Genomic DNA, 26,141 nt, shown 5'->3' on the forward strand with positions numbered 1-26,141 from the left:
AAAGCCTCAATAGCTTGACGACAAACGGTCTGCCGAGGAGTCCTGGATTCACAGCCCCAACCCCGCCTGTTGGACTATTATCGTACCCAATCCTCACACAGCAATATTAGTTATATTGAAAAGATAATGCAAATATTAAAAAGAAATCTATTTTGTAAAGATTTATATATACTTATTTATTTATTTATACTTTATTGCACAAAACAAAAACAATAACAAAGAAAACAAAGGAAAACATAGAAAACAAGTATGTGCAAAGGCGGTCTTATTGCTTATAGCAATATCTACCAGACAACCTTTGGATAAAGGAATTAATGTAATTAAATGCGGGATAGTGCAACAAAAAAAATATATATAATATATAATAATAAAAATAGTAGGTATATTTATATATACTACATGTATAAATATAAAATATACATAATATATAATAAAATAAACCTACCTATGATATAAAGATGATATATTCAAGGTTGAAATGCCTTTTTATATTTCTATGTCCCAAGAATTGCTGACTAATGCTCTACATTTACAAATCCTATTTCTCGGAAATTGTTATGAGTGTGACAATTATAGTACATAATACAATGTACTTACTTACTGTTCTAGGAATCCCAGGCCGAGTGACGTGTCCATACGAAGAAGCGACCGAAGACTCCAGTTGTCAGGAGCATTGTCTACCTAAAGGGTATTCTTACGGCATATGTGTTAGCGGTACTTGTAGTTGTATTTAACTATCAATTGTTTGTAAAAATAGTTTAGTATTTTTTTATAATAAATAATAATTAATTAAATACGATAAAAAAATTGCTTATAGTTTTTTTCGTTATCTCCTTTAGGCCTTTAAGGAGTTGATAAAGAGATCCCTTTTCTGAGAAGTACAAACGTAAATTTTAAAGTCCAACAAGAATTCTCTTTTTAAAGAAGAGAGGCTCCAATACAACCTTACAGATCGGCGGGCTTAGGGTGATAATGGTTGACTCTTTGACGATCATTGTCAGTGTGCCTAGTGGCAGTTTGATACTATGACGATCGCGTAAACGTAAACACGAATTTCTAAGGAATTGATAAAGCGCCATCTAGTGGCACTACTGCACAACTGTTTCAATTCCATATAAATTCGCATTTACGTTTTTCGCGATCGTCACACTATGAAAACATTGAAAACTCCCACTATAATAGGCACTCTGTTATAATAATGACCGAGATGGACGGCTTATGCTAAGTGTCCACTGATCCGCATCGTACGTATTGGATGCATCGCATCCAACGGATCTTTAATTTTGCGGTAGATAAAATCCGTTTGTCCGATAATTATCGGTAAAAAATTCTTAGTCCGGATTTGTTAGTGTTTTCTAGCTTAACTAGCTTTCTTTCTTAAAATTAATAATTATAATTTAGGCATTTTTAAGAAAGAAAGCTCACTCCTACCATATGTTTCTGTGCTCCTACTTCATAGGCAAGACTGTTCGGCAACGTGTTATCTATTATGATTGTGTTTTTTTCAATTAGTACTTAAGTATTTTGGTAATGTCTGTTATCGCCAAAAAAAAAAAAATAAGACTCAAATCCAGAACATTGTGGTCCGAAGCCCATTAGACTAACTACTGAACCAACCATTAAAAACTTATAGATAAATATGTCAATTAAATTTTTGCGTTACAATACATTCTCACATAAAAGCAATTTGTTCCACTAATGCACACAAAACAATGGTTTTTTTAAGTTGTTAAACTGTAATTTATTGTTGATTTAAAAAACTGATGTGTCTAGCTTGGAAAGAAAAAAGTAAGTATATAATATGTACTTCTAATAGATTTACGAGTACGTTGTCTACTTATTAAGTATGTAGGTATTCTGCGACCGTATTTGACGAAAGGAGATGGTCCATTTCAGGTCCACTCTTGACCATTCATTGAATCATTAAAATTTTAAAAATACAAGGATCTTATTAAAGTGAATAAATGTTAATAAATAAAAAGAAATAAATACTTAGAATTAAAACCCAAGTTTTTGAGTTATATCAAGATGGCGCCCATAAAGCAACTATGACATGACATTTGACAGAAAACGTCAAATCGATTACTGCATTGGAAACGTCATCAATCCGCCATTATTACCCCTAGTAGGGTTGCATTTCTTGGAAGATAATGAATGTTATTTCGAAAGAATTAAAATAAATTCGTAGATTTGTATAATCAAAAATAGTTAAAAAAATATTTTCTTTTATTTCCGCCAGGGTGCAATGACTGGACCTGGGCTCCATACAATTTTGGACCATCTCCTTTGGATTTATAACAAAAATACATCTACCTGCATAAAGTTAGGTATTTTAGAATTTAAAATAAAACCACGATGTATTTTTCATATAATTAATAACTTATTAATATAATCTTATATTTAACATATAGGTGAAATAGAGGATTTCTACAGTTAATCTTTTGAACTAAAAGAAATAAGTAATTGTATGTTACTGGTTACTGCATATAACTTCTTACTGGGCTCTTACTGACTAGGTTTTTATAATTGTATTTACTTGGATTTTTCACAAATACTAACAGTTTCAAAATCAATTGTTGAAATGGACTGAGATTTGCCGATTACTGAAGGGCATACTAAACGATTGGCTTCTCTTGCTATAATATTCCAACTTACTTCAATATCTTCTTTTGTAGTAAATCGCGAACAAATGACAAAACGAATAACATATCGACTTCTATACGTGCAAGCGACCATGAAAACTTCTTTAGCGGCAGTTAAATTTTCGAGTAATTGTTTAGTTAATTTATCACCATTTTTAAGTCTAAAGCAAACTAAACCCATAGTTGGTTCTGGTTCTACAACAAATCTCTCATCTGCTCGCACTAACTTGACGAAGTGTTGCGCCAAACTAATGTGATTTCTGATGTGGCTGCGTAAACCCTCCGCACCGTACATTTTTAAAACGGTCCACAACTTAAGTGATCTAAATCGACGACCTAAAGGCATTTGCCAGTGACGATAATCTGGTACCCTTACTTCTGATTTCACATCATCCAAGTAAATACGTTGCACGTCGAACGCATTAATCAAGTCGTAACTATCCTTTACCCACATGGCTGAACAATCAAAGTTGACAAGAAGCCATTTGTGGACATTTACGTCGAAAGAATCAGCGAATTCTACACCTTTTATTATATGCCTGTATTCTAGACATACACACGCGGCTCCAGCATAAGCAGCATCAACATGGAGCCAAACGTTTTCTTCTTTACAAACCGGTCCCAGCTCATATAGAGGATCGTATGCGCAAGTGCCTGTAGTACCTACGTTGGCAATAACGTAACACGGTATGAGACCTTGTGCTTTATCTTCTTCAAAGGCTTTTTTTAACGTTTCTCCTCGTAATTTGCAATTAGAATCGGATTTCAAGAGTCTCATTTTCATAGATCCGAGAACTCCAGCTTTCTCAACCGATGAGTTGCACTGATCAGAGGTGTATGCCACGAATTTAGTTTTTAATAGGTCTTCGTCTGCGTCTGGATCGTTTTCAAGAAGTCGTCTAATCATTTTATCTTTAGCAGCTAGTAGTCCAACTAGAGTGGCTTCACTGGCGGATCCCTGGTTAAGAATAACATTATTACTACTTAAATTTTGTATTTAATACTAGCAGACGTGACTTTGTTCTCGTTTAATAAATTTTTGCATAATACTTTGTATCAATTTATCAATTTAACTATCAACATGACGTGAAAACGGCAACAATATCTATACCTAAGTAGTTTTAGATACGAGAATTACAATGAACAAACAGTTAGATTGGTATAAAAACTATTAAAATGTGTGGTCCAAATTCATTATTTTTGCGTGAAACTACTTAGAATATAATTGCGTTGTTATCAAGCACGTGGCACGATAATACTCAAATAGAGGCGGATTGTACCTTAGGCATCGGTTTTGAGTCCGGGCTCTTTGTGGAGATATTGAGTATTAAATTTTAAAGGTTTTGTATTGTCTGAAATATAGTGTTAACCTGTATAATCCCGCCACCAGGTCCGGCGGAGCAGTTTAGGAACTCCTCCGGTAACCCTAATAGCTTTCCAAGCCAGTTCATAGTTATGACTTCTAATTCTGTGCATGCTGGGCTGGCTATCTGTAAATGTACATATATGATTAGGTACAACGTACATATGATTAAGCCCAATTTTTGGGAAAACCTTACTTTGTAGTAGAAAAAATTAAAGTTTCATTAGTTGAAACAACTATTCAAAAATAATTAACAAGTATAAAATCAACGCATAAGTAATTGTTAGCACATGGTACGACTAAATTGCACTGAAGGTAGGGATTTTCGTATTTTGCAGAAAAATCAATATTACTTAAAAACCACAAAACTTCGGCTAACATAGGTATATTTCGTTATTTCAGAAGGCCTTGATGAGTATTTCAGTAGGCCAGCCTGTAGACTGTAGAGTATGTCGTACCTACTATTCGAGGGACACGCTAACGCTCACGCTCGAGCTTGGTAAGCTGTTTTATTATATTTACCGACAGTCGATACATAGCCATTAATAAACAACACAATTGTTTATAGCAATTTAGCAGCAAATTAAGGTGCATTTAAAGAAATTATATATTATATTCATTGATGAAGAAAACAGCGTCGTGATTAAACCTCCATACTTGAGATTTTTCTTAATTTTCTACGCGACTGAAGTCTGCCAATCCGCATTGGGCCAGCGCGGAGGACTATTAGTCTAACCCCTCTCATTCTGAGAGGAGACTCGTGCCCAACAGAGAGCAGAATATGGATCGTTATATACGATGATGTTGATGATGATGAAGGTATAAAAATAACTTATATATGTAAAACGAATCCCTCTCCTAATTAGTACGTGCCGCACACTTGAATATACGAGGCGAAAACATACCTACTTATCGTAATTATTCACATTGACATACTATCTATTTTGCGACTTTAAATTAACGTCAGCAGTTGCAATAATAATATAAATAAATTTAATAACAAGTAACAAGTTCCACGTTTTAGGTAAGCATTTAGCCTTTTACTTCACTGAGACCGACATAAATTGCTGACTTATCGAATAAAATAAGATAAAATATGCAAGAAATAGCCGAGGGAAACTTACCCAAGTAAATCCCATCACAGCGATTCCATCACAAAGGAGACTTCCGACAGTGCTGGCATAGGAACCACCCGTGGGATAGTAGGCGTGGAATTGCGGAGATTGCCAATGTGTCAGCTGTAAGAAAAAAAAAATCTTACTTCATAAGTTATGGTTAAAAATAATATTCCGAGTCCCATCTTTTAACCCTAGACGTAACAAAAAAACATACATACAGCCGAATGTAGAACCTCCTCCTTTTTGGAAGCCGGTTAAAAACAGGTGGTAATTATTTGACGTGTACACTCAGCTATCTGTCTGCAAAGTCGTAGCTTCTAAACGAATGGACCGGTCATGACGCGTCTTTTTTGATTGAAACCTGACGTGATCTGTCTTTATACGAGCGTAGCGTATCTGTCTTTATACGATGAATATCAAAATAAGTCGATCCGAAAATATCGGCGTCTTACTAAACGTATCACTTATCCGCATAGTATGTATCGGACGTATTGCATTAAATGGATTTTTTTTTATTTTACGGTAAATAAAATCCGATTGGTAATGGGTGGGCCACATAGTTCGAAGAACCGATGGACGTTGGGGTCCCAAGGTGCTGGAATGGCGACCGCACCGGAAAGCGCAGTCTTGGGCGACCCTCCACTAGGTGGACCGAGGATATCAAGAGGGTTGCAGGGAGCCACTAGATGCTGGCGTCTCGAGATCGTTGTCCTTGGAGGTCCATGCAAAAGGCCTATGTCCAGCAGTGGACGTCTATCGGCTGATAAGGTAATGTAAGGTAAAATCCGTTTGATGCGGTGCGGATGCGGATGCGATGCGGATCAGTAGACGCACTTGTATGACTCATAGACAAAGAACACTATAATCCGTTTGATGCGATGCGTCCGGTACGTAGGTCTGGTGGACGCCTACCATAAAAGTCGTTATTCTTACAAAATTACTAAATCATGAGTTTTTTATATTCTATATTTTTTGCTTCATATAATAAATATTTTTTTACTCACGCCAGGCATAACTGTTTCAGAGAAGTCTTTGAGAACGTTTTCCCATTCTTCAGGTTGCTCGGGAGCGTTTTCTGGCGCAGATTTGATCAGGTAACCCGGGTCCAGAGATGGCAACACATTTCTGTAAGGATAATAATTAAATTGATCCTAATTCGGATGCCTAAAAGTCGGTAGTACCTATGCTATGAAGGCTCTTAAACTGTACAAAATATTTTTGACAAAATACTAGTCAAGTATAGAACGGTTAGGTTAGTAACTACCTACGTCTTGTAGGTACTTACCTAATATTTTAAACAATCGTTTAACCTATCGTGGCCTTTATACTTGAATTGAAAAAACAGTAGTAGATAGGTACGTCATAGTGACTTGGATGATTGCTTGATAAGTAGGTACTTAGAAGTCGTCGATTTTTATGAAACTTTCACGCATACAACTGGCTCTTTTATCCTGTTGCACAGGGTTTCTCAAAGTGGGGTACGCGAACTCCTAGGGGTTCGCCATTTGACGGTAGGGGGTTCGCGACAAGATTTACGTCTTGATACGGCTTGATACTGATATAAGGTTAAAATTGTCCAAAATTACTCCTAACATGGAATCCATTTGCGACAAAAAACAAAGACACCCATCACATTATTATGGTACATTTTATTTAAATAAAATGTAACACAAAGTCTTCTTCAACAGTCAAAGCCATATTTTTTAAACCAATTTCACTCAAATTGTTTAGGTAACTACCTACTTACAAGAGTAAAAAACATACAATATACTCATCCTACGCAATAACTGCTAATGATAGTGTGATAATGACATATTTACTCGTATGTATTTGTACCTGTGCTAACCTCCTGAAGCACTGAACGAATTTTGTTGGAGTTTTAATAAATATATAGATATTGGTAATATTAAATTGTTAGATAATCTATCATCATTAACCAACCCATATTCGGCTCAACGCTGAATTGCTTGGCGGTATGTCCTGTCCTGGACCAATTAAGAAAATCTCAATTGGCCCAGCCGGGGATCGAACCCAGGACCTCCGTCTTGTAAATCCAATGCACATGTAAAATGCACACACCACTACGCCACGGAGGCCGATAAAATGCTGGCACACATGACATTTAGATAGACAAGACAAGACAAGATATATATTTATCATTTATACTTACAGGTAATATGTAATTTAGGTTAGAGACTTGTACCTACTCGTATAGCAAAAGTAGACACAGTAGTTTCTGACATGAGTTTTACCCTACTACCTTAATTATTAACTAATGACCGTAAACTATACCTAGGTTCATAGTAATGTAAATAAAAAGTCAGATGTTTAAGTCATTGAATCTGCTACAAGCCATTAAATAAACTCTAAGAGTGGGGACACACGAGCGTTGCGGCGCCGCAGCGTTGTTATGTCGCAGAGGAGCCGTAGCAGCGTTAGACAGTATGTTAATCCTTGTCACGCATAAACAACTGAGCGGTGCCGCTCCGACATCGCAAAACATTCCCCCCTCCCCGCCTCGTCTCGGTAGTTGCAAGTCCGGTGCAGCGCCGGAACGCATCGTGTGACATGCCACAGATATTTCTATGACGACGACGCTGCGACACCGCTCCGGCGCCGCACCGCCGCCGCAACGCATCGTGTGTCTCCGCTCTAACTATATTATTGCGTTGATAAGAAATCAAAGTGGAAAATGCGACTATTATAAACTTCTGTTAAATAACATGATTTCATTACAACACTTGAAAAAGTAATTAAGTGTATTATAATAAATTTCAATAATTGTAGCACTATGCATGCTACGAAGACCGTTTTCCCGTTTGTAAGTATAAAACAATAATTTTCATGTTCATGAAGTTTGTAAAAAAATATGGGTACTTTAAAATGAATACATTTATGGTACAAAATGCCTCAAGACATATAGTGTTGCATTTGTGCTTATTTTTCCAATAAAGTTTGAAAAAAATACAATGAACAAGCTACTGATCTCAAGCCGTTAAAACTTTAGAATTACTCGTATTTGTTTTTTAACTACATGATTTTAATAATGAATGGGTAAGTTATAATATTATATGAGAAGACTTCAGTGAAATTTGTAAAATAGGTATCTACATATTTCACGCAAACGGAGTTTTATAATATTGATATTTTTATACTTAAATAGAAATTCATTGCTGTTCGTTAGTCTCGCTAAAACTTGAAAACTTGACAGATTTTAATATATCTTTTTATTTGCACTGTTACAAGGGTTGTTAAAAAAATAACGGTGAAAGCCCTAAGGAAAAGCTGATGAAATGGAAGTAAGTTATATTCGTAATTTTGTACGGCAACATCCGTCATGTTAATTGATACGAAGTTCAGTTACTAATATATTTTATAATATTTTATAGATTATGTTTGTGGGGTAATTTACTGAATCGATTTTGAGTTTATTTTACCACTAGAGTGTCCCGTTACTTGTTCTCGCGGGAACGGGAACTACGTGGGTTAAACCGTGGCGTCGGACATCTGTCGATACTTATAATAAATCTGTAGAGAGGTCAATTCTGTACATGAAATATGTACAGTGCGAGTTTAAATCTCCAAAATAACTATCAGGGGGTGATTCGTGACCGATACTGATGCCAAAAATGCAATTAGTAAAATTTTTGTCTGTCTGTCTGTATGTTCGATATATATTATTATAGAAACAAAAACTAGTACACGGATTTTAACGAAACTTAGCACAATTACTCTTCATACTCCTGAGCAGGTTTAGTGAGTATACTTTTCATCACAGTGAAAGGAAATGTTGAGAAAACAGGAGAAGTTACTCCATTTTTACAGCGATACTACTGTAAGGGCTGGATTAAAGAGGTCTAAGGGCTGACAAAGTCGCGGGCGTCCGCTAGTATTTAATAAAACTAGCATCCATACTAAAAAATTGTTTACTCGTGTAAACGATTATTCAGCTCACCTGTTTCGTATGTTATCGTAATAATCGGCTAACATATCGATTACCGCCTTCCCGCACTCCCGAAATTGTTTCGAATCCATCGCGCACTTCACTTATCGATTAATCACAGATTAATTTAACCGAAACAATCAATGTTATCCATATATAAAATGATAGTTTCTTAGAAAGGTAGGCACTTGAAGCTGGAGGGACGTTTAGCGAGACAATGGTGAAACAAAATACTGCGACGCAGTTTATATGCGCTTCGCAGCTTTCTATAGTCGTTTGGTTGTAACTGCAGTAACCTGCGGAAGTGTTTCAGTAAAAGCGGCGACTATAACGACTCGACGTGCATAACAGTGGTTAAATTACTTAATCGTATCATATTTCCGTAACTTGTCATAATTAGAATTATTTAATCTACTAGCTGCCGCCGCGCGGTTTCACCCGCATGGTTCCCTTTCCCGTAGGAATATGGGGATAATATATAGCCTATAGCCTTCCTCGATAAATGGGCTATCTAACACTGAAAGAATTTTTCAAATCGGACCAGTAGTTCCTGAGATTACCGCGTTCAATCAATCAAACAAACAAACAAACAAACAAACAAACTCTTCAGCTTTATAATATTAGTATAGATTAGAAATAATAAAAAAAATAAAAAAAACGCAACTGCAACTGCTCGCACCTTGTCATCCGCCTTGCGTATTTTGTATAGCGATTAATCCTACTATTATCCTACTAATATTATAAACGCGAAAGTTTGTATGGATGTTTGTTACTCTATAACGCCGCTACTACTGAAGCGATTTAGCTGAAATTTGGAATGACAATAGATTTTACTCTGGATTAACACATAGGCTACTTTTTATCCCAAAAAATCCATGGTTTCCCGAGATTTGCGAAAACTGATGATTTTAATGATATGAATGTTTGTTACTCTTTCACGTCTCGACTACTTAACCGAATTAGCTGAAATTTGGTATTGAGATATATTATAGCATGGATTAACACATAGGCTACTTTTTATCCCGGAAAATCCCTGGTTCCCGAGGGATTCGTAAAAAATTAAATTCCACGCGGACGAAGTCGCGGGCGTCCGTAACATTTTGCTGATTGTAGGATCTACTAGGTATATGATATACCATTTTGAAATCCTCTTGATGAGCCCTTGATATACAAGATACGCGCGAAAAACATTACCCTTCTTGCAATCGGGTAAAAATCAAAGAACCTTTTCCTCAAACTATATATATCATTTTGGTCAACGATTTTACACTTTTAGATATGTTACGTGTCTACAAAATCACCGGAAAAGGTGATCCAAATTTAGCCACTCCACGGTGCGCACCCGTGCACTGGTGTGCACACATCATAGAGCAAATATGCACTGTCTACCCTGAACTCCCGTTACGACCCTGGATTGGAGAAAGACTTTTCCATTTTGTGTAATTTGTAGGTACTTATAGTGCCTGCAAACACCTCGTGCACGCCGCTGCACACATGCACAATTTTGTACTTACTTTCATTATATATTTATGTAGGTAACAACATTGTAGACAATATTTCATCATCATCATCATATCAGCCGATGGACGTCCACTGCAGGACATAGGCCAAAAGGCCTATGTCCTGCAGTGGACGTCCATCATAGGGACTTCCAAACATCACGATACTGAGCCACCTGCATCCAGCGAATCCCTGCGACTCGCTTGATGTCATCAGTCCACCTGGTGCGCCGGGGTCGCCATTCCAGCACTTTGGGACCCCAACGTCCATCGGCTCTTCCAACTATGTGCCCATTGCCACTTCAGCTTCGAACTCGTTGAGCTATGTCGGTGACTTTGGTTTGATTCGATCACGCAGAGATACTGCTAACATAGCTCGTTCCATCGCTCGCTACACAATATTTAGGTATTACTAATGTTTAAATAAATTGCGACTAAATGAAATTAAGACAATTAGGCACCTTTGTTCGCCTCAGTTTTGACGCGTTACTATACTATAGCTTGGCAAATTCGTTCGTAACACTCCCGATGGTCCGCGCGGGCCGGGAGGGGAGTAGCAAAGCCCCACGCGCTCGACTTCATACCCGCGCAGTCCTTTCCCCCCGTCGCCCGCATATCATGGCCGTGTCATCAACGAACTTGCCAAGCTATATGTATAATGGTTTACTGCCTTGTTATTGCAGTTACTCCATGTGACTTTGGATCACGAGGGTTTTAGTCCTGGTTTATATAAAACTAGCGGACGCCCGCGACTTCGTTCGCGTGAAACTCGATGTAAACTTTTAACTACCCTAACCCTACCAACCGGAAACCGAAAGGAGTATGGATTTTCATCCTACTCCTAAGTTTCCTTCTTCAAGTTTTAGTTTGCATCATCACTTTCCATCAGGAGAGATTGTATTCCATGGCTAACTAGTAAATAATAAATAATAAATAAGTACCTAGTTACTTAAACCCATTATTAACATCTTAATATTATGAAAACACGCCTCATTTCACTTTCACCGCAGTAAAATGTAAACAAGTAATTACCGACCCATTTAATCCTACGAGTAGGTATACTTTGTGATAATGAGTATTATCGATGTCAAAATAACGGTAGGGTGGTACCTGTACATATAATATTAACTGACGTTCAAATAGTTAGTCAGTTATTTCATCATCATCATCAACATATCAGCCGAAGGACGTCCACTGCAGAACATATTTTTGTATTGTAAGGACTTCCAAACATCTCCGTTCTCGTTTCTGAGTCGCCTGGATCTAGCGAATATCTGCGACTTGGTTGATGTCGTCAGTCACCTGGTGGGGGGTCGACCACCACTGAGCTTTCTGGTGCGGGGTCGCCATTACAGCACCTTGGGACCCCAACGTCCAGCGTTGCATATTACTTTAAAAAACAATAAGTCAGATGGTAAATTAATTATTTTTTTATTCAGTAAGTAGGTAATCCTATTCCAACTCAGGGAACAGTGCAATAATAAAATTGAAATCGGTTGTGTTTTTTTAAATAGATATTAACTAACCGATGTTTTCAATTGAAAAATAAATAAAAAAGTAAATAATTTATTAAATTAAACCGACTTCCAAACCAATATTTATTCTAATCTAATCTCAAATTCCTTGAAAACACAATTTTATGAGTTTAGTCTCCCGGTTTCAAAATCTGCCCTGTTTCCCCCCTAAATCTGTAGCTGAGATTGATATATCATTAAGGAAATTAGGAAGGTGAGCAATTGCTTCTGAATTATAGGTAATTAGAGAGCGAGCAAGCGTGGCTGAGTGGTCCGGTCAAGGCAAGGAGCGGAGAGTTGCTGTCTATGAAGATTCAAAGGTTAATAGCTGCAGTAGGAAATAACTATTAAATTAAATTAACTCAACCCAAACGTCATAACCCAGTGGATATGACCTATGCCTTCTAATCGGAGGGTGTAGGTTCGAATCCGGTCCGGGCATGCACCGCCAACTTTTCAGTTAAGTATATGAAATTAAATATCACGTGTCACTCAAATGATGAATGAAAAACATCGTAAAGAAACCTGCATACCTGTGATGTTTCTTAATTCTCCTAAATCTACCTGATGTTTTGCTCATATTTATTAACCCCCGACGAAAAAAGAGGGGTGTTATATGTTTGACGTGTCTGTCTGTTAGTCTGTCTGTATGTTTGTCTGTTAGTATACCTGTGGCACTCCCAAACGGATGAAGCGATTTCAATTTACTTTTTTTTTTATATCATAGGTGACTTACAGGCGAGGGTTCTTAGATATATTTGATGAAAATCGGTTGAGCCGTTTAAAAGTTGTGGGGGTTGAAAATGGGGAAGAACAACCGAATGTCTGCAAATATATTCGAGTGAAGTCAAAGCGCAATTAAAGAGAATATTGACGACTTGATCTAGAGTGTAATTAGTAATTTCATGATATTCGGGGGTGTTTCAAAATTTTTAATTTTTTATGTTATACATACTAACATTATAAAGAGGTACAATTAGTGAGTTTGTGAGGTTGTAGGGTTAATCTCAAGATCTACTTAACCGATTTTGAATATTTTTTTAACAATAGAAAGCTACGTTGATTGTGACTGACGTAGGCTATAATTTATCCCTATATTCTCACAGGAACAAGAACTAGGCTGGGGTGTAACCATGTCTTCTAGTTTCTCATACAAATAATGCTATGACGTAGACCTTTTTTAACATTAATTATGTATTTAATTTGGAATTAATTTGCTATACATGTTTCAGCAATAAATTCACAATAGAAATATTATTAACGAATGAGGAACAATTTACTATTCTGTAATTGTGTTATTGTAGTAAACTGCTCAACCGGGAAGCGTTTTTTTGTAATTTAATCAAATGCAGAAAATAGCCTAAGCAAAATTTCAAGGCCCTTCTATATGATCGATAAAGTACTCAAGTATAATTAAATAATAAACGTTTATGTGATCAATTAGCTATTTTATTGCACTACAATAAGTAATTTATTATTTTACTCGTTAAAATACTCGATAAATATTACTCTGTAAGTGCGTATGTCCATACCACACTCAGATGTGAATGTGACGGTATATTTTTCAGCTTTGTCTTGTGCGGGCAATGTAATAGGCAGTGCTAAGAACGCCGCAGTATGCTGAGCCAATGTCACTCTATCTAGTCGAGGGATGAGAGCCTTTGATGTAATGCGATACGTTGTGTCGCTGCGTAGTATATGCTCCACTTCAGACATATTAGTGCCACCTTCCTCCAGTAGCATACGCAAAATTATTTTACCCGTAGCTGTCTCTGAAATAAACCATCAAAACTTATTGTAAACGCGAAAGTGAGTTTGATATGCTTGCACGCCTAAATTCCATAATATTAAATACTGTTAGATGTGTTACTAGCGCATGAAGACGCTCAAAAGAGGAAATTTATAAACAACTAAATGTTAGTGTGGTCAACAACGTAAGATATTAAGACAAATTTTATCTAAATATCGTCTACAATGTCGAATTGTGTGTTTAGGAAGTGTAAAAACTATATATAAATAAATATTGGAATTAATGACAAAATTGAGCATGTGTGCGCTCAGTGTTGTAGCCTAATTATTCTGATCACGTTTTGCGGTGATTTTGAAGGGACTTAACCGATCTATAGTATAAAATTTCATCATTGCCTAAATCATTAAATTTATTACCTATATTTTTTGACCACTGGAAAGGTTCACTATCATACTTAGTCTATATTGTATCTTCGTATTCCATTCTCATGAAACGGGAAGTACGCAGGTTCTAAGGCAGGATGTATATACTAATCCTAAATAAAGATGTCCGTACTCTTAGCAGATTTTACCCGGACATAAAATGTTCTGTATGTATAAGTGTATGTATAGGTGGGATTGTATAAGTATTTCGGCATAATAAGCAGGCTCAGAGTCACAAGGCAAGCGTTCGAATAAGAAATGAGATCCGCAGAAGAACCAAAGTATTAGACATACCTACCTACCTACTCGTGGCAGCTGAAGAGGAAATTGCCGGGGCATAGTTTGAAGAGCCGATAGATCAATCCATCATCTAGGGATTTAAACGCGTTCTCAAAGTGCTGTTAAACCTACAGTTAAAATCTGTTTATGATTATGTAGTAAAAGTATAATTCTAGTTTTTAATAAGGTACTATGGAAACTCAGAAGTGGATTTAAAAACAAAAAACACTAATGTTGGACAAAGGTTTAAAGTAAATTCACAACTTTGGTCAGGACAATTTAATTAACAAATCAAAATGTAAGCAAAAAGACCCCTTGAACCCAGTCTGACGACTTAAACCGCTATATCCGCCTAGTACCGGCAGCAGATTTTGGAGGCTAATAAGTCGAAACCAACTTGACCAAACAGTAATTGGATGTTTCAAGGGGTGCGGCAACTGACACTGAAACTTGGTCTGGGTCGGAAGTCAGCAGAAGGTCCAAACAATTACCTAGGTGTGTGACCGTCAACGTCAACGTCAAGTATCCGCGTTCCTTTATGAACTAGCTGACCTAACGACAAGGAGAATTAAGAGCCTCTCCTCCCCCAGCATGGCCAGTACTCTGGTATGCGAACAGCTGGTCTTGGTGATGGGCATTAAAGTACCCAAGAAATACTATTTGAGCAGCTGGATACCAACGGTACGAGCGAACAAACACATTCCAGCGTGAGGTTTAAGAAGTTGTACAGATCCAGCCCCTTAAGACGACTTTTGCGACCAACGCGCCGGAACATGACTAATCGTGACAGTTACCTGTCACAATCGGTCATTTGGCGACGGGGCTTTAATCACAGGTTGGTATTTCAAGCCACGACCGAAGTCTACCACTTCAAAAAATGTCACTCATTTAACACAACCCAGGGATCAAGGGTAAAACCAATCTTCGGTTCTACCTACGGACGCAAGTGACTCTGGCTCCTTTCCTTACAATATAATATACTGGAATTGGCAAATTTTTATCCTGAAAAAAAGCATGGGCGTTCGCTTGTAGTAAAGATATACAAAGTAGGTATAGTAAATCAAACTGTTCTCACCTATAAGTTGGTCAAAAACTTGAATCATGACCTCTGAAGCATTTTCAACAAGGGCGTATCGTAATGATTTGATAGTTAGTTCGTTTTGATGTGGAACCATCAATACAGTTGTTCTATAACATTCACAGGCCTCACCGCAACTACAAGGGTCTATTGGCCATGTATGTACTTTTGACTGTAAAGTGTCTATAGCCAAGTCCCAGCGAGGTTGTGTTGTTACTCGAACAAAAAACTCTCCGATCTCACTTCTAAACCATACCCACGAGTTACCTGTTTGCGTGCTTAGACACATAATTTGAAAGTGCAGCTTGTGATCTGGTATTTCCTGTCCAGTTTCTTTAGGCATACCAATTAGTGTAATTTCCTTGTCTATAAGACATAGTCGCTGTACGCAAAATCTTGGTTTTGAGCTATCTTCAAAAGTGATTGGTAAAGTAGGTTCGTCATCTACTAAATATAAATTGTACACCGTTGTGAGTAAAAAAGGCGATGCCACCAAGATGTCTACTTTGTTTGGTCTATATAAAGGTCCTGTTACTTTACATTTCCTAATCGGATAAAGCGATCCTACTTCTCCACGAAGTAAGAATATTATGTAAGTATCGAATATCCTTGTTTTGTTGTATCCATGTATTAAAAGTATCGCTGCATCATTTTTAACAAAATTTGCGATATATTTAACGGTAAGATGTATTTTCTTGCCATTGTCGGTGGACGACGCTTTCTCAACTATGAAATTATTTTTCATATTGTTTAATAGTATATAATTAAATATCAACGATTCTTGACTTGTAGGATTGATTGCAAGTTGTCTAGATGAACTCCTTAATAGAGGTGGGTTAAAATGAACAGTATCTTTTGGGTTAAACATTGGTAACGTGACATATAAATGTATGGACAAAAATAGCATGTGTAGAAAATTTGGATTTAAAAAGTCTTCACTATTTAGTGGAAAATAAAGTCTCAGTAAATTTGTTGCCTCTATTATAAGGCATGCGTTGTTAATGATGTCACCTTCGTGGCAATTTTCACTTACTTCACTGAATGAATGAAAATGATCTTCTAAAAATGGACAATAATTCAAAATTACAGATATCAAAGCGATGCCATTAGATAAATCTGTAGTTAGATTTGTAACAACTTTAATTAATTTGTCTCGGCCTCGAAGCTTTTGATGTTGTACTAAAATATTTTCATTATACCAATCAATTAATATCTTAACAATATTTCTAGGTTCAGAACTCAGGCATTTACACTCAAAAAAACAACTGTCCACCACGAATACTTTGTAGCTTTGCAGAATAAAATCAAACCAACTTTGTTTATTTAGTCTGTTAAATAGTGTTACATTGTCTTTGAGCTCCTGGGTAAAGATAATATCGGCATTACATTTCGGGGTAACGTTTTCTGAATACACAATAAATTGATCGTAACTTAACAGAAATTTTGCCTGTAAGATCCATAAGTTTGCTCCCCGCGATTTCAATAAGTGTATTATTTCTCTGTATGTGTCATGTATTTCTTTAACATATTTAAATGAATCGTCAACTCCAGTGACACTAAAATAGATAAGGAATAAACTTTATATAATAGATAAATCTTCTTATTTCAAATATTATTACAATAAATGCTGTAAATGCTACTAATAAAAACACTGTAATTTACCTTATTTTATGGACGTGTTTCATTAACGGTCCAGCAATTCTTCTAATAAAATTTAAATATGAAACGTTAAGTCCTTTTGATTTGATTGCACCTTGTTGAGATGAAATAGCAGACGAGATTGCGTGGAATGTGTCTGGAATTTTTGGATACAAATCTCTGCGAAATCCTTGTTGAAACATCCACTTCTCTAGAAATGCTACACATGTTTCCATATAGTGAAACAAACCTTTTTGAGTACTTAGTGGATAGTAGGGGTAAGGATTTTCGTCAGGTTTTACTAAATCTTGTGTATGTAAAGTTAATGCACAATTAATAAAACAAAAACATACTTCTACTTCACATCCCGAGCCATTGTTATGTTCAAATTTTATTATTATGTTACGCGCATAACATGTTTTACAAGAAACTGAAATTTTCACAGTTACTACAGTAAAATTGTTTTCTTCTTCTTCAATAATATCAGCATTCATGAGTTCCACTGTTAGATTTGGTTCTTCTTTGGAATTGCAAGAAAAAAGTTCTTTCTCAGATTCTCCTTCCATTTTAATCTTGAATATTCGAACTACTTGTTGTTCTATATCACATGGTGGGAAAATAATTCTATATGTATCTGGAATCATACCCGGAGCCTGTCTTTTGCCAACAAAGTTTAAATTGTAATAAGGGATAGTCATATTTTTATCTAGATATAATAAGGCCACAGATACAAATTTGCCATGTCCTTTAGGATGAAATTTTAAAGAAAAAATTGCATCTTGCTCACGGTCTAATTCAAATTTAATTTGACTTTCGCTTTCTACAGACTGATGTTCTGAAGTTTGTATCATATTTAAAGTAAAATAAGGAGGAAGTTTGGATGTTAGAATAGTTACATGCAAGTAATATTTAGAAACATTAGACATAGTAAAAGTTAATGTATTATTTCCATTTGGTACGAAATTTAATTCAAATTTATCAACTGAAAGGTGAATCCATGGTACTGTAATTACACCTGTTATCCGACAAAACGATATATCCTTAGTAACAGGTTTTTTTTTCACTTTCATATTATTTTCGTATAACCTAAAAAAATTAAATATATTATTATTTTAGTTTAAAAGAATGCTGCGTGGCGATACATATAAATGACAGATGTATATTTACTTCTCATAATCTTGTACATAATATGTTATTTCGGTTGAGTTAGTTTCATTGTTTGGTGGTCCTAATAAGTCATTTATTTTAAAAGGAATATACATTTCATATTCTCGTCGAAATATATCATAGATTTTTAAAAACACAGTCTTAGATTGGCCTCCTTCTATTATAAATCTAAATATTCTTTTTTTTTCGTTTCCTTGAGCTACATACACATTAAATATATTTTCGTCGCCTGTATCTAATACGTCTATAACGGTCTTTAAGTTACTGATATTTTGAAATATTATAGGCACGTATGTTATCATAAAACAAGGTATTCGAGCCATATAAATATTCTTTGGGTGGATTAATATCTTTGGTTCTACCACATTTCCACTTACAGGTAATATCATATTTTCTTTATTGTTTATTTTTACATTTATGTCCAAAGAAAATTCTAAAATACATGAGATTTTCACAATAACATCTAAATTCATTACCATTTTAGGCCTTATGGAACCAAACATTGGTTCTATACGTAAACCAGGAAAACAAGGTTCTACAACGTGAAAAAAAGCAATCTCTCTTGATGAATTTTCAAGTTTTACTGTTTCAATGGTTTCCAGATTTAATGCGATATCTTTAAACAATACAGCTGTTTGCAAAAATTTTATTGATAGCTTACGTGTTATTATGCTTAATTCAAGAGGTATAGTTTTAGTTTGTGTGCTCACAGATAATAAATTAACCTCATGGGTTTTCGTTTTTGTAGCTTTACAAACATAAATAACATCACATATTTTGCAAGAATGTTTTAAAATCGTGCCCGCTTTTGGTATGATCTCGAATGGAGTATCTGGTAGTAATTCATCCCATATAAAATCAACTGGTAAATTAAAATTATTATATAACCTTAAAGGCACCGAAGTAATAAAACTTTCAGTCGTTACCATTCCGAATTTCAAGCAATTTTCATTGACCATTAATGCTGGATTATCCACTTGTAGTGTATAAGGATGTTTTCTATAATACTTTTTATTTATGACATATTCAAAAGTGCCATCAAAATTTCCTTTCATGTATCCTGAACAAAATATGGTTACAATTTGTTCTGTAAATGGTTTTAGTTTCATTTTGTATGTCTCTATTTTATTTTCTGTATACAATATGCAGTTATCTTTTAAAAAACTTAGAACAATACAGTATTTTGTATTATTTTGTATCAATAGAGGTTTATCACTAAAGGTAGATAAACCAACATTCCCAAATTCAATAGAAAATGGTAAACATTTAATATGGAAAAGATCATACAGCGAAATATTTTCTTCCGTTCTCTGGCAGAAGTTTTTTAAGTTATTGCAAGTACAACTTATATGACATTCTTCTTTATCTGTAGTGTATTTTTCAAAAATAGGCTTATTCGCGTGCATTTTTTTCGAAATCTCAAGATATTTTAAACTCTGCTTTTTGCGTTCTTGTTTTACTAAAACTTCGTTGCCTATATAAGTATATCTAGCATTCTGGTCCTTTAATATGTGCATTGATTCAACAGTTTGTTTAGGCGGCGATTTTGTTAGATAAATAACATTTAACTTAAAATGTACAGCGTAAGTGATATAATTCTGTTGCGCGTTGTTCACAAAATTATCATGTGGATTTATAATTCTGAATTGAATAGCATTTTTAATTTTCAGACATGTAGGTCTTATTGTGACGGAAATCTTAGTCGAATTGTTTGGTGGAATAGTGAAAATTTCAGGCGTGACGTCAAACCCCGGAACTCTGATGTACTGCATTTTAACGCGCATTAAGCTAGATTGATTGCATATTCTTATGTATTTTGTTGTTCTCGAATTTATAACAACATTTCCAAAATTCACTGTTTCTGGTGTGTGGAATACTTTACAATTTTCAAACTGGCCACTGATATAGTATCTTCCAACTTCTGAATGTGACTCGTCGTAACAACAGCGACTTCCGTCGACTCTTATTAACCTTAAGTCAAACACAAATCTATTATCAAATATTTTACCATGTTTTGCCTTAGATATACATTCATTTCTAGGAGTGAAAGTTATTTCTATTGTATGACTGTTTATAGGGATGATATCAAACGCTCTGTGTGATGCAGATATTTCACATGCGTCATGAAATTTCTGAAAGCAAACACAAATAATATGTACTTATATCCAACATTTTCTTTTTAGAGTCCAATGACATTAGCTTTTCTCCAGAACCTATTTATGCGTTCGTCGAAAAATGTACTCGTATGTCGAAAATAAAGCGACGATTCGCAGACAATGATCGCTGAATTAGCTCCTTTAATTAGTGACTTTTAAATTTGATATCATGGGGGTGAATTTCAAACAGCCAGTCCGCCATCTTGGGGTCGTCTATGGGGGGGGGGGGGGGGTTTCCATACAGGATTTCTAATTACGTTTCTTGGCTAGTCATGTATTGTCATCAGAATTCAGAGTGTGTGCAAAATTTCGTCATAATCGAAGATCGGGAAGTGAAGCGTGTAAAAAGAGGTAGATAGGTTATATGCGGACCGCAAGAGGCACGTTAAAACTATGCTAATTAGCAAACCTGAGCTAGATCGCCGATTGAACCTATAAACTATCTAAGTAATTAGTTAATAAAATGATGTACCATTAAAGTTCCTTCGCAGAATGTTTTGAGATATGCAGAATGAATGAGATCGATTTCTACGTCCAACTCACGTTTTGTGGACAATCCAACAAAGGATATTGGGAATTCTACAACTTGAAATCTTTTAAAAACGTTGTCGAGATTATAATTATAACAGCTAGACATTGTAAAAGAATAAATAATATTAAAATTACTGAATTATAATGACTAGAAAATGTATATAAAAACCACTGATAAAAATTACAAATCACTCAATGACAAAAATAACAATGACAAATGGTGATGACTCAAAATGTCTAGTAGGCTCTCTTTTGAGGTTTTACATCAGTATCAATTTTAATGACATTTTTTCTATAGTTAAAAGTTTACCTAAAAATTTTAGGATAAAACACTCTAATGCTGTAGGTAATACTTTAAGGAATAATTATTACGAAACATTTAGGTATACTCGTATAGCGTTTTTGGGAAGATTATTTTTATTTGGTTACTCTCCGACCCATTTAGTTAATATTTAAGCTATTAAGTATGCAAATATAATCGCAAATAGATCGCAAACATATCTACTTGCCTAGTAGCTAATATTCTGTATTGATATTATCTACTTAGATGATAGATAAAGATAAGATATCTCAATAAATTTTCTTATAAATGAAACACGCGGTTTAATTTTTGTAATAAAAACAAACAGGAGGCAAAATGTTTTAATACAAAGGTCTGTAATAATTTCAAAATTTTCTTTCTTCACATCGGTACCAGATAAGTAGGAACGAAGTGTCCCGTGAACGGCATAACGCGCCGGAGTAATATTGTAGATGGATGTAAGCACCGGGGGTGTGTCGTACGAATCGGGAAAATTAGTTCGGGGCGGGGGAGCCCCGCGGCATCCCTACTCCGCCGGTTTATCAGATCCAGGGGGTAAAAAATTACTTCTCAATGGGAGGGCGCGGCGAGCGACGCAGGGCGGGCGTGGGCGGCGCTGCCACGTGTTCAGGCTTTCGTGCGCCGCGAAACACGCTGCATTCCTACCACGCTATGAAAATATAAGCGCTCGTATACCTCTAATGTGACGTTACGGAATGTTGTGTAAATGTAAACAATTGGTTTGTGAACGGACAGAGTGGATACATGGAATTGGCTTACCGTGAGATTGATGTGGGGACAGAGCGCGACTCCATGGACCCGCCGCTTGAAGCTATGCATCCTCTCGATCCGCCTCCACCTGACGTACTGCTAGCTTTGTTGGCCAGAAATAAGGCTCTTGAAGGTAGGATATACTAACACTACAGTCGAAGAAACATAATATGCATATTCATAATTTTACAGATGACGTTTCTGTTGAACTGCTGAAAATTTACTTTCGGTCCTAATCTAACGTAATCTATTTATTATACTGAATTAGGATACCAAACAACCACGTCTACCTATTTTTGAAAATAATAATATATTAATAACTCTTATAATTACCTACTGAAGACTTTTCTACATAAAACAGTACAACAACTATTTATATGCTCTTTTAAAAGTCTCAATTCCATTTTGATGTTTCACAATGAATACTTACACAACCTATTTGAAAAAGCCTTACATACCTACTGATATCTAAATATAATCTTCCTACTAATGTAATGTTACTCTTAAATACTCTTTCACACAAAAACTATTGAATGTATTTACTGAAATTCGCAATGGAGTTAGATAATACCCTGGCCCAACTAAACAAATAAAAAACTAAATTTTATGCAGACGAGTTCCCGGGCGTGCTCTAGTATATTATAATTAAAGCATCTTGTTACATTTCTACGAGGCTTTTTCTTAAAGTATTCATATTGAAAAAATAAATCATAATAAGTATTAAAAAAGGTGGTCAAGTGCGTAGCTATACATGCATAAGGGTTCTGAAGTCTCCTGATCATTAAAGCATTACCAAATTAAATAGTATACTCATGATCTGAGAAAAAAAAACTATAAAGACGTTTGATTTTATATCAAGATTTTTCGATTTATATCAGTAGATACAAATTTTATATCAATTTACAAACCCGATAAGTGTACAAGTTTTTGAAATGTTAGTACACTTCAGTCCCATACATTTTTTTACAGGACAATTTTTTTATACTTATCATCTTAATGAAAGAAAAATAATTATTGCATTCAAGCTTCTTCTACAATACATTTACAAACATTATTTATAAAAATGGTATTAAAGTACGTTGTTAATTTATTTTGTATAGACCGTTACACAGCATAAGCAACGGTTCTCAAAGGGATTAATTCTTTTCCCGTATTCGCTAAAATTTTCATTGATGCTTCGCTTCTATTTATTGGACGGAGCGTGGTTTTATATAGCCTATAATCCTCCTCGATATACGGACTATCCAACTCAAAAATAATTCGAACCATTTCCTGAACAAACAAACTTTATCTTTATAATATTAATATATATGCTTAGCTACAGTTACGATAACGGAACCCTAAAAACGATGTCACTTCGAATAGTTACAAGGCTACAATTACGGAGCTTTGGAGGCGCGTGGCGGTGCGGCGACGGACGCACGGACGCACGGACGCACCCCGTCGGTGCCACGCGTCCGTTACTCTACAATTCCCCCCGCTGCACCGTTTTGTTTATACTTTTTACCAGCAGGGCTCCAAACGCACGTAATCAAGTTAAGTGCTCTTACCCTGTACACAGGAGCGTCGATGAGCTCTTTTTGATTTTAACGCTACCAGTACCTATTATCCCGATAACGTCGCACTTAGCGAAATTGATCTAATACGGCTCTACCTGTACTCGCATTTATAGATTTTGTTTGTATTGTGACAAGTTGAGCGTGATGCTTTTAAATTGTATTAACGTAGATACTATTAAGCGAACTTCAGTATTCAAAAATGTACTTATTTGTATCATCTTCCGATTCAGCGGTTTTTCAGGTGCAGTTTACCTGCCTGGTTAAAAGTTAGGATGAAATGAGATTAAAATTTGACGCCAATATGTACTTTAACCGCTTTTCAAAAAGGAGGAGCATATTTGACTGTATGTAGATTGTAGGTATGCTTTTTGTTCATGTACGTTAACCAAAAAACGTCCCCACTCAATGTATGCCGAACACAACATCTTAGCACTCATTTCAAGTAATACTAAGCCGATAAAACTGATCGTTTGTTGGTCGCGATGTGCATGACATCAAGCCGAACGCTATCAACACATGATCAGTTTTATCGGACGTCAAGCCGTTAGCGCTGCAGGCATGTGGGCTTATCGGATGGCGAGTATAGCTGAAAATTGTAATGTTTATAATACTAATAACTAGCGCCCGCCCATGACTTGGTCAGACTATTTAAGTGTTATAATTTTCAATACTTTTTTCTTAGTGGTGGTTAAAGAAAACTATATTTTTATGGCGTGGTGAAAGAAGAGGGGCACATCGAATTACAGTTTTTTATGATTAAATTTATTGAGCATATCCCATACTTATGTAAAAATGTCAAAGTTTAGGGTTTTGGATTTCCATATTTTAAAGACGAATATATCTGGGGAAAGTTTAGGGGAATTAAATACAATGTCGCGTTTAAGTATTTTATAAAGATACTCACAAATTAATAATATTATTTCATTACTTTTTTTATTTATTTCTCTCACAGATAAGATTATCTGGACAGTCTTTTTTGCCCTGTTGATTTATTACACGGAGTTTGATAAAAACATAATATTATGCAATAAATAACAACTGAAGATTGTTCAACAGACAAAAACAAAAAGTACTTAAAAAATTACTACCTATAAAACTGCAAAATCCAGCGACTTCGTCCGCGTGGAAAACCTTTTTCTTTAACCTTAAAGACGTCCATGTGATCCACTCCATATAAGTCTGATATCTATATCTATACCTACTTATAATAACTCTGTAGAGAGGTCAATTCTGTTCATGAAACATATTTCCAAAATAACTATCAGGGGTGATTAGTGATTGATACTGATGCCAAAAATGCAATCAGTAAAATTTTCGTCTGTCTGTAGAAACAAAAACTACTCGACGGATTTTAACGAAACTTGGTACAATAATTATTCTTAATACTCCTGGACAAGTATATTTTTCATCACGCTACGATCAATAGGAGCAAAGCAGTGTAGGAAAATGTTGGGAAAACGGGAGAATTTACTCTATTATTACAGCGATACTATTGTAAGGGTTGGATTAAAGAGGTCTAAGAGCGGACGAAATCGCGGGCGTCCGCTAGTACGTACATACATAAAAAAATATTTTACAACACTACTGGCTGTTACAGAGATTGGTCCGTTTAAACAAATATATAATATACCTTAATACGAGGAAATACAAACACACGAACTCTTCCACTTTGTCTCCAATATTGGTTCATAATATTGATACTTAGGAAAAGCGGTAACATTTTTGCACCTATGAAATCCAGTAATCTACACTGATTTGTACAAAAAAATATCGATTTCGACGTGTTATTCGACTACAAAGTTAACGCAGAAAATGATTTAGTATTTCCAATCAACATATTAACCATGTTATTATAGGTTTAACTATAATATCATGTAGGCGGGCTGTGATTACGTTGGGGAGCAGACTTTCGCCTGTGGTCTGTTATTATTTTCATAAACCAGCATTGTGTTCAATACGCATTGTATTAGCGACTACAAACCCGCACAAACTACTTTTGTATGGGAACTATCGTGTGAACATTTTTGATTTTCGTTTATAGACCTGTTTTACTGATCTAGATATTTTTTGCAACGTTATATAAGTTTGACTAACTTTGTTGAACAGTTTCATCCGTATATCCTATTTCAGTGGAAAAAATTAGCATGTCCTGTTCCAGAATTTAATTTATCTTTTGTGTAACATTTTATCTAAATCCGTTCTGCTTATGATGTTAACCTTTTAAAGGCTTCCACTGACAACCAGCGCTGCAGCTAGCTGGAGCTTTATGCTGAACTAGCTGACGCCGCGCAGTTTTACCCGCGTGGTTCCCGATCCCGTTGTAATACGGAGATAATATATAGCCTATAGCCTTCCTCGATTAATGAGCTATCTAACACTAAAATAATTTTTCAAATCAGACCAATAGTAC

The 26,141-nt window shown here is 35.6% G+C and overlaps 3 protein-coding genes across 4 annotated transcripts in view; 1 reads left to right on the forward strand and 2 right to left on the reverse strand.

Annotated features, from left to right (window-relative positions):
* Positions 1–2,358: 2,358 nt before the first annotated feature.
* LOC112044897 (aromatic-L-amino-acid decarboxylase) lies at positions 2,359–9,294 on the reverse strand. The gene is made up of 5 exons (XM_024080891.2): positions 9,079–9,294; positions 6,128–6,248; positions 5,130–5,243; positions 4,013–4,132; positions 2,359–3,600 (listed from the first exon to the last, which is right to left on the reverse strand). The coding sequence occupies exons 1-5, from the start codon at positions 9,156–9,158 to the stop codon at positions 2,533–2,535; spliced, it is 1,503 nt and encodes a 500-aa protein (XP_023936659.2). The 5' UTR covers positions 9,159–9,294; the 3' UTR covers positions 2,359–2,532.
* A 4,264-nt stretch (positions 9,295–13,558) lies between these two features.
* LOC112044874 (uncharacterized) lies at positions 13,559–21,206 on the reverse strand. Its single transcript, XM_024080861.2, has 5 exons — positions 21,042–21,206; positions 18,414–20,545; positions 17,271–18,332; positions 15,606–17,164; positions 13,559–13,851 (listed from the first exon to the last, which is right to left on the reverse strand). Exons 1-5 carry the CDS (start codon positions 21,204–21,206, stop codon positions 13,559–13,561), a joined length of 5,211 nt encoding a protein of 1,736 aa, XP_023936629.2.
* An 841-nt stretch (positions 21,207–22,047) lies between these two features.
* Positions 22,048–26,141, forward strand: part of LOC112044899 (LIM/homeobox protein Lhx3) — a 58,482-nt gene continuing 54,388 nt past the window's right edge. For both annotated transcript variants that reach the window (XM_024080897.2, XM_052891109.1), the window contains exon 1: positions 22,048–22,305. In XM_024080897.2, the coding sequence (XP_023936665.1) occupies positions 22,167–22,305 (139 nt within the window). In that variant the 5' untranslated portion in view covers positions 22,048–22,166. The remainder of the gene's footprint in view (positions 22,306–26,141) is intronic.

This window comes from Bicyclus anynana, chromosome 3 (genome assembly GCF_947172395.1).
Source record: "Bicyclus anynana chromosome 3, ilBicAnyn1.1, whole genome shotgun sequence".
NCBI classification, from domain to species: Eukaryota; Metazoa; Arthropoda; class Insecta; order Lepidoptera; family Nymphalidae; genus Bicyclus; species Bicyclus anynana.

Excerpts from the sequence above, each read along its gene's own strand:
- LOC112044897 (XM_024080891.2), bottom strand. The coding sequence starts at position 9,158 with ATGGATTCGAAACAATTTCGGGAGTGCGGGAAGGCGGTAATCGATATG. Across the intron at positions 4,133-5,129 it reads CTGTGATGGGATTTACTTGG|ATAGCCAGCCCAGCATGCAC; the intron begins GTAAGTTTCCCT and ends GTACATTTACAG. Across the intron at positions 3,601-4,012 it reads CTGGTGGCGGGATTATACAG|GGATCCGCCAGTGAAGCCAC; the intron begins GTTAACACTATA and ends ATTCTTAACCAG.
- LOC112044874 (XM_024080861.2), bottom strand. The coding sequence starts at position 21,206 with ATGTCTAGCTGTTATAATTATAATCTCGACAACGTTTTTAAAAGATTT. Across the intron at positions 20,546-21,041 it reads TCTGCGAAGGAACTTTAATG|AAATTTCATGACGCATGTGA; the intron begins GTACATCATTTT and ends GTTTGCTTTCAG. Across the intron at positions 17,165-17,270 it reads AAACACGTCCATAAAATAAG|TGTCACTGGAGTTGACGATT; the intron begins GTAAATTACAGT and ends TATCTATTTTAG.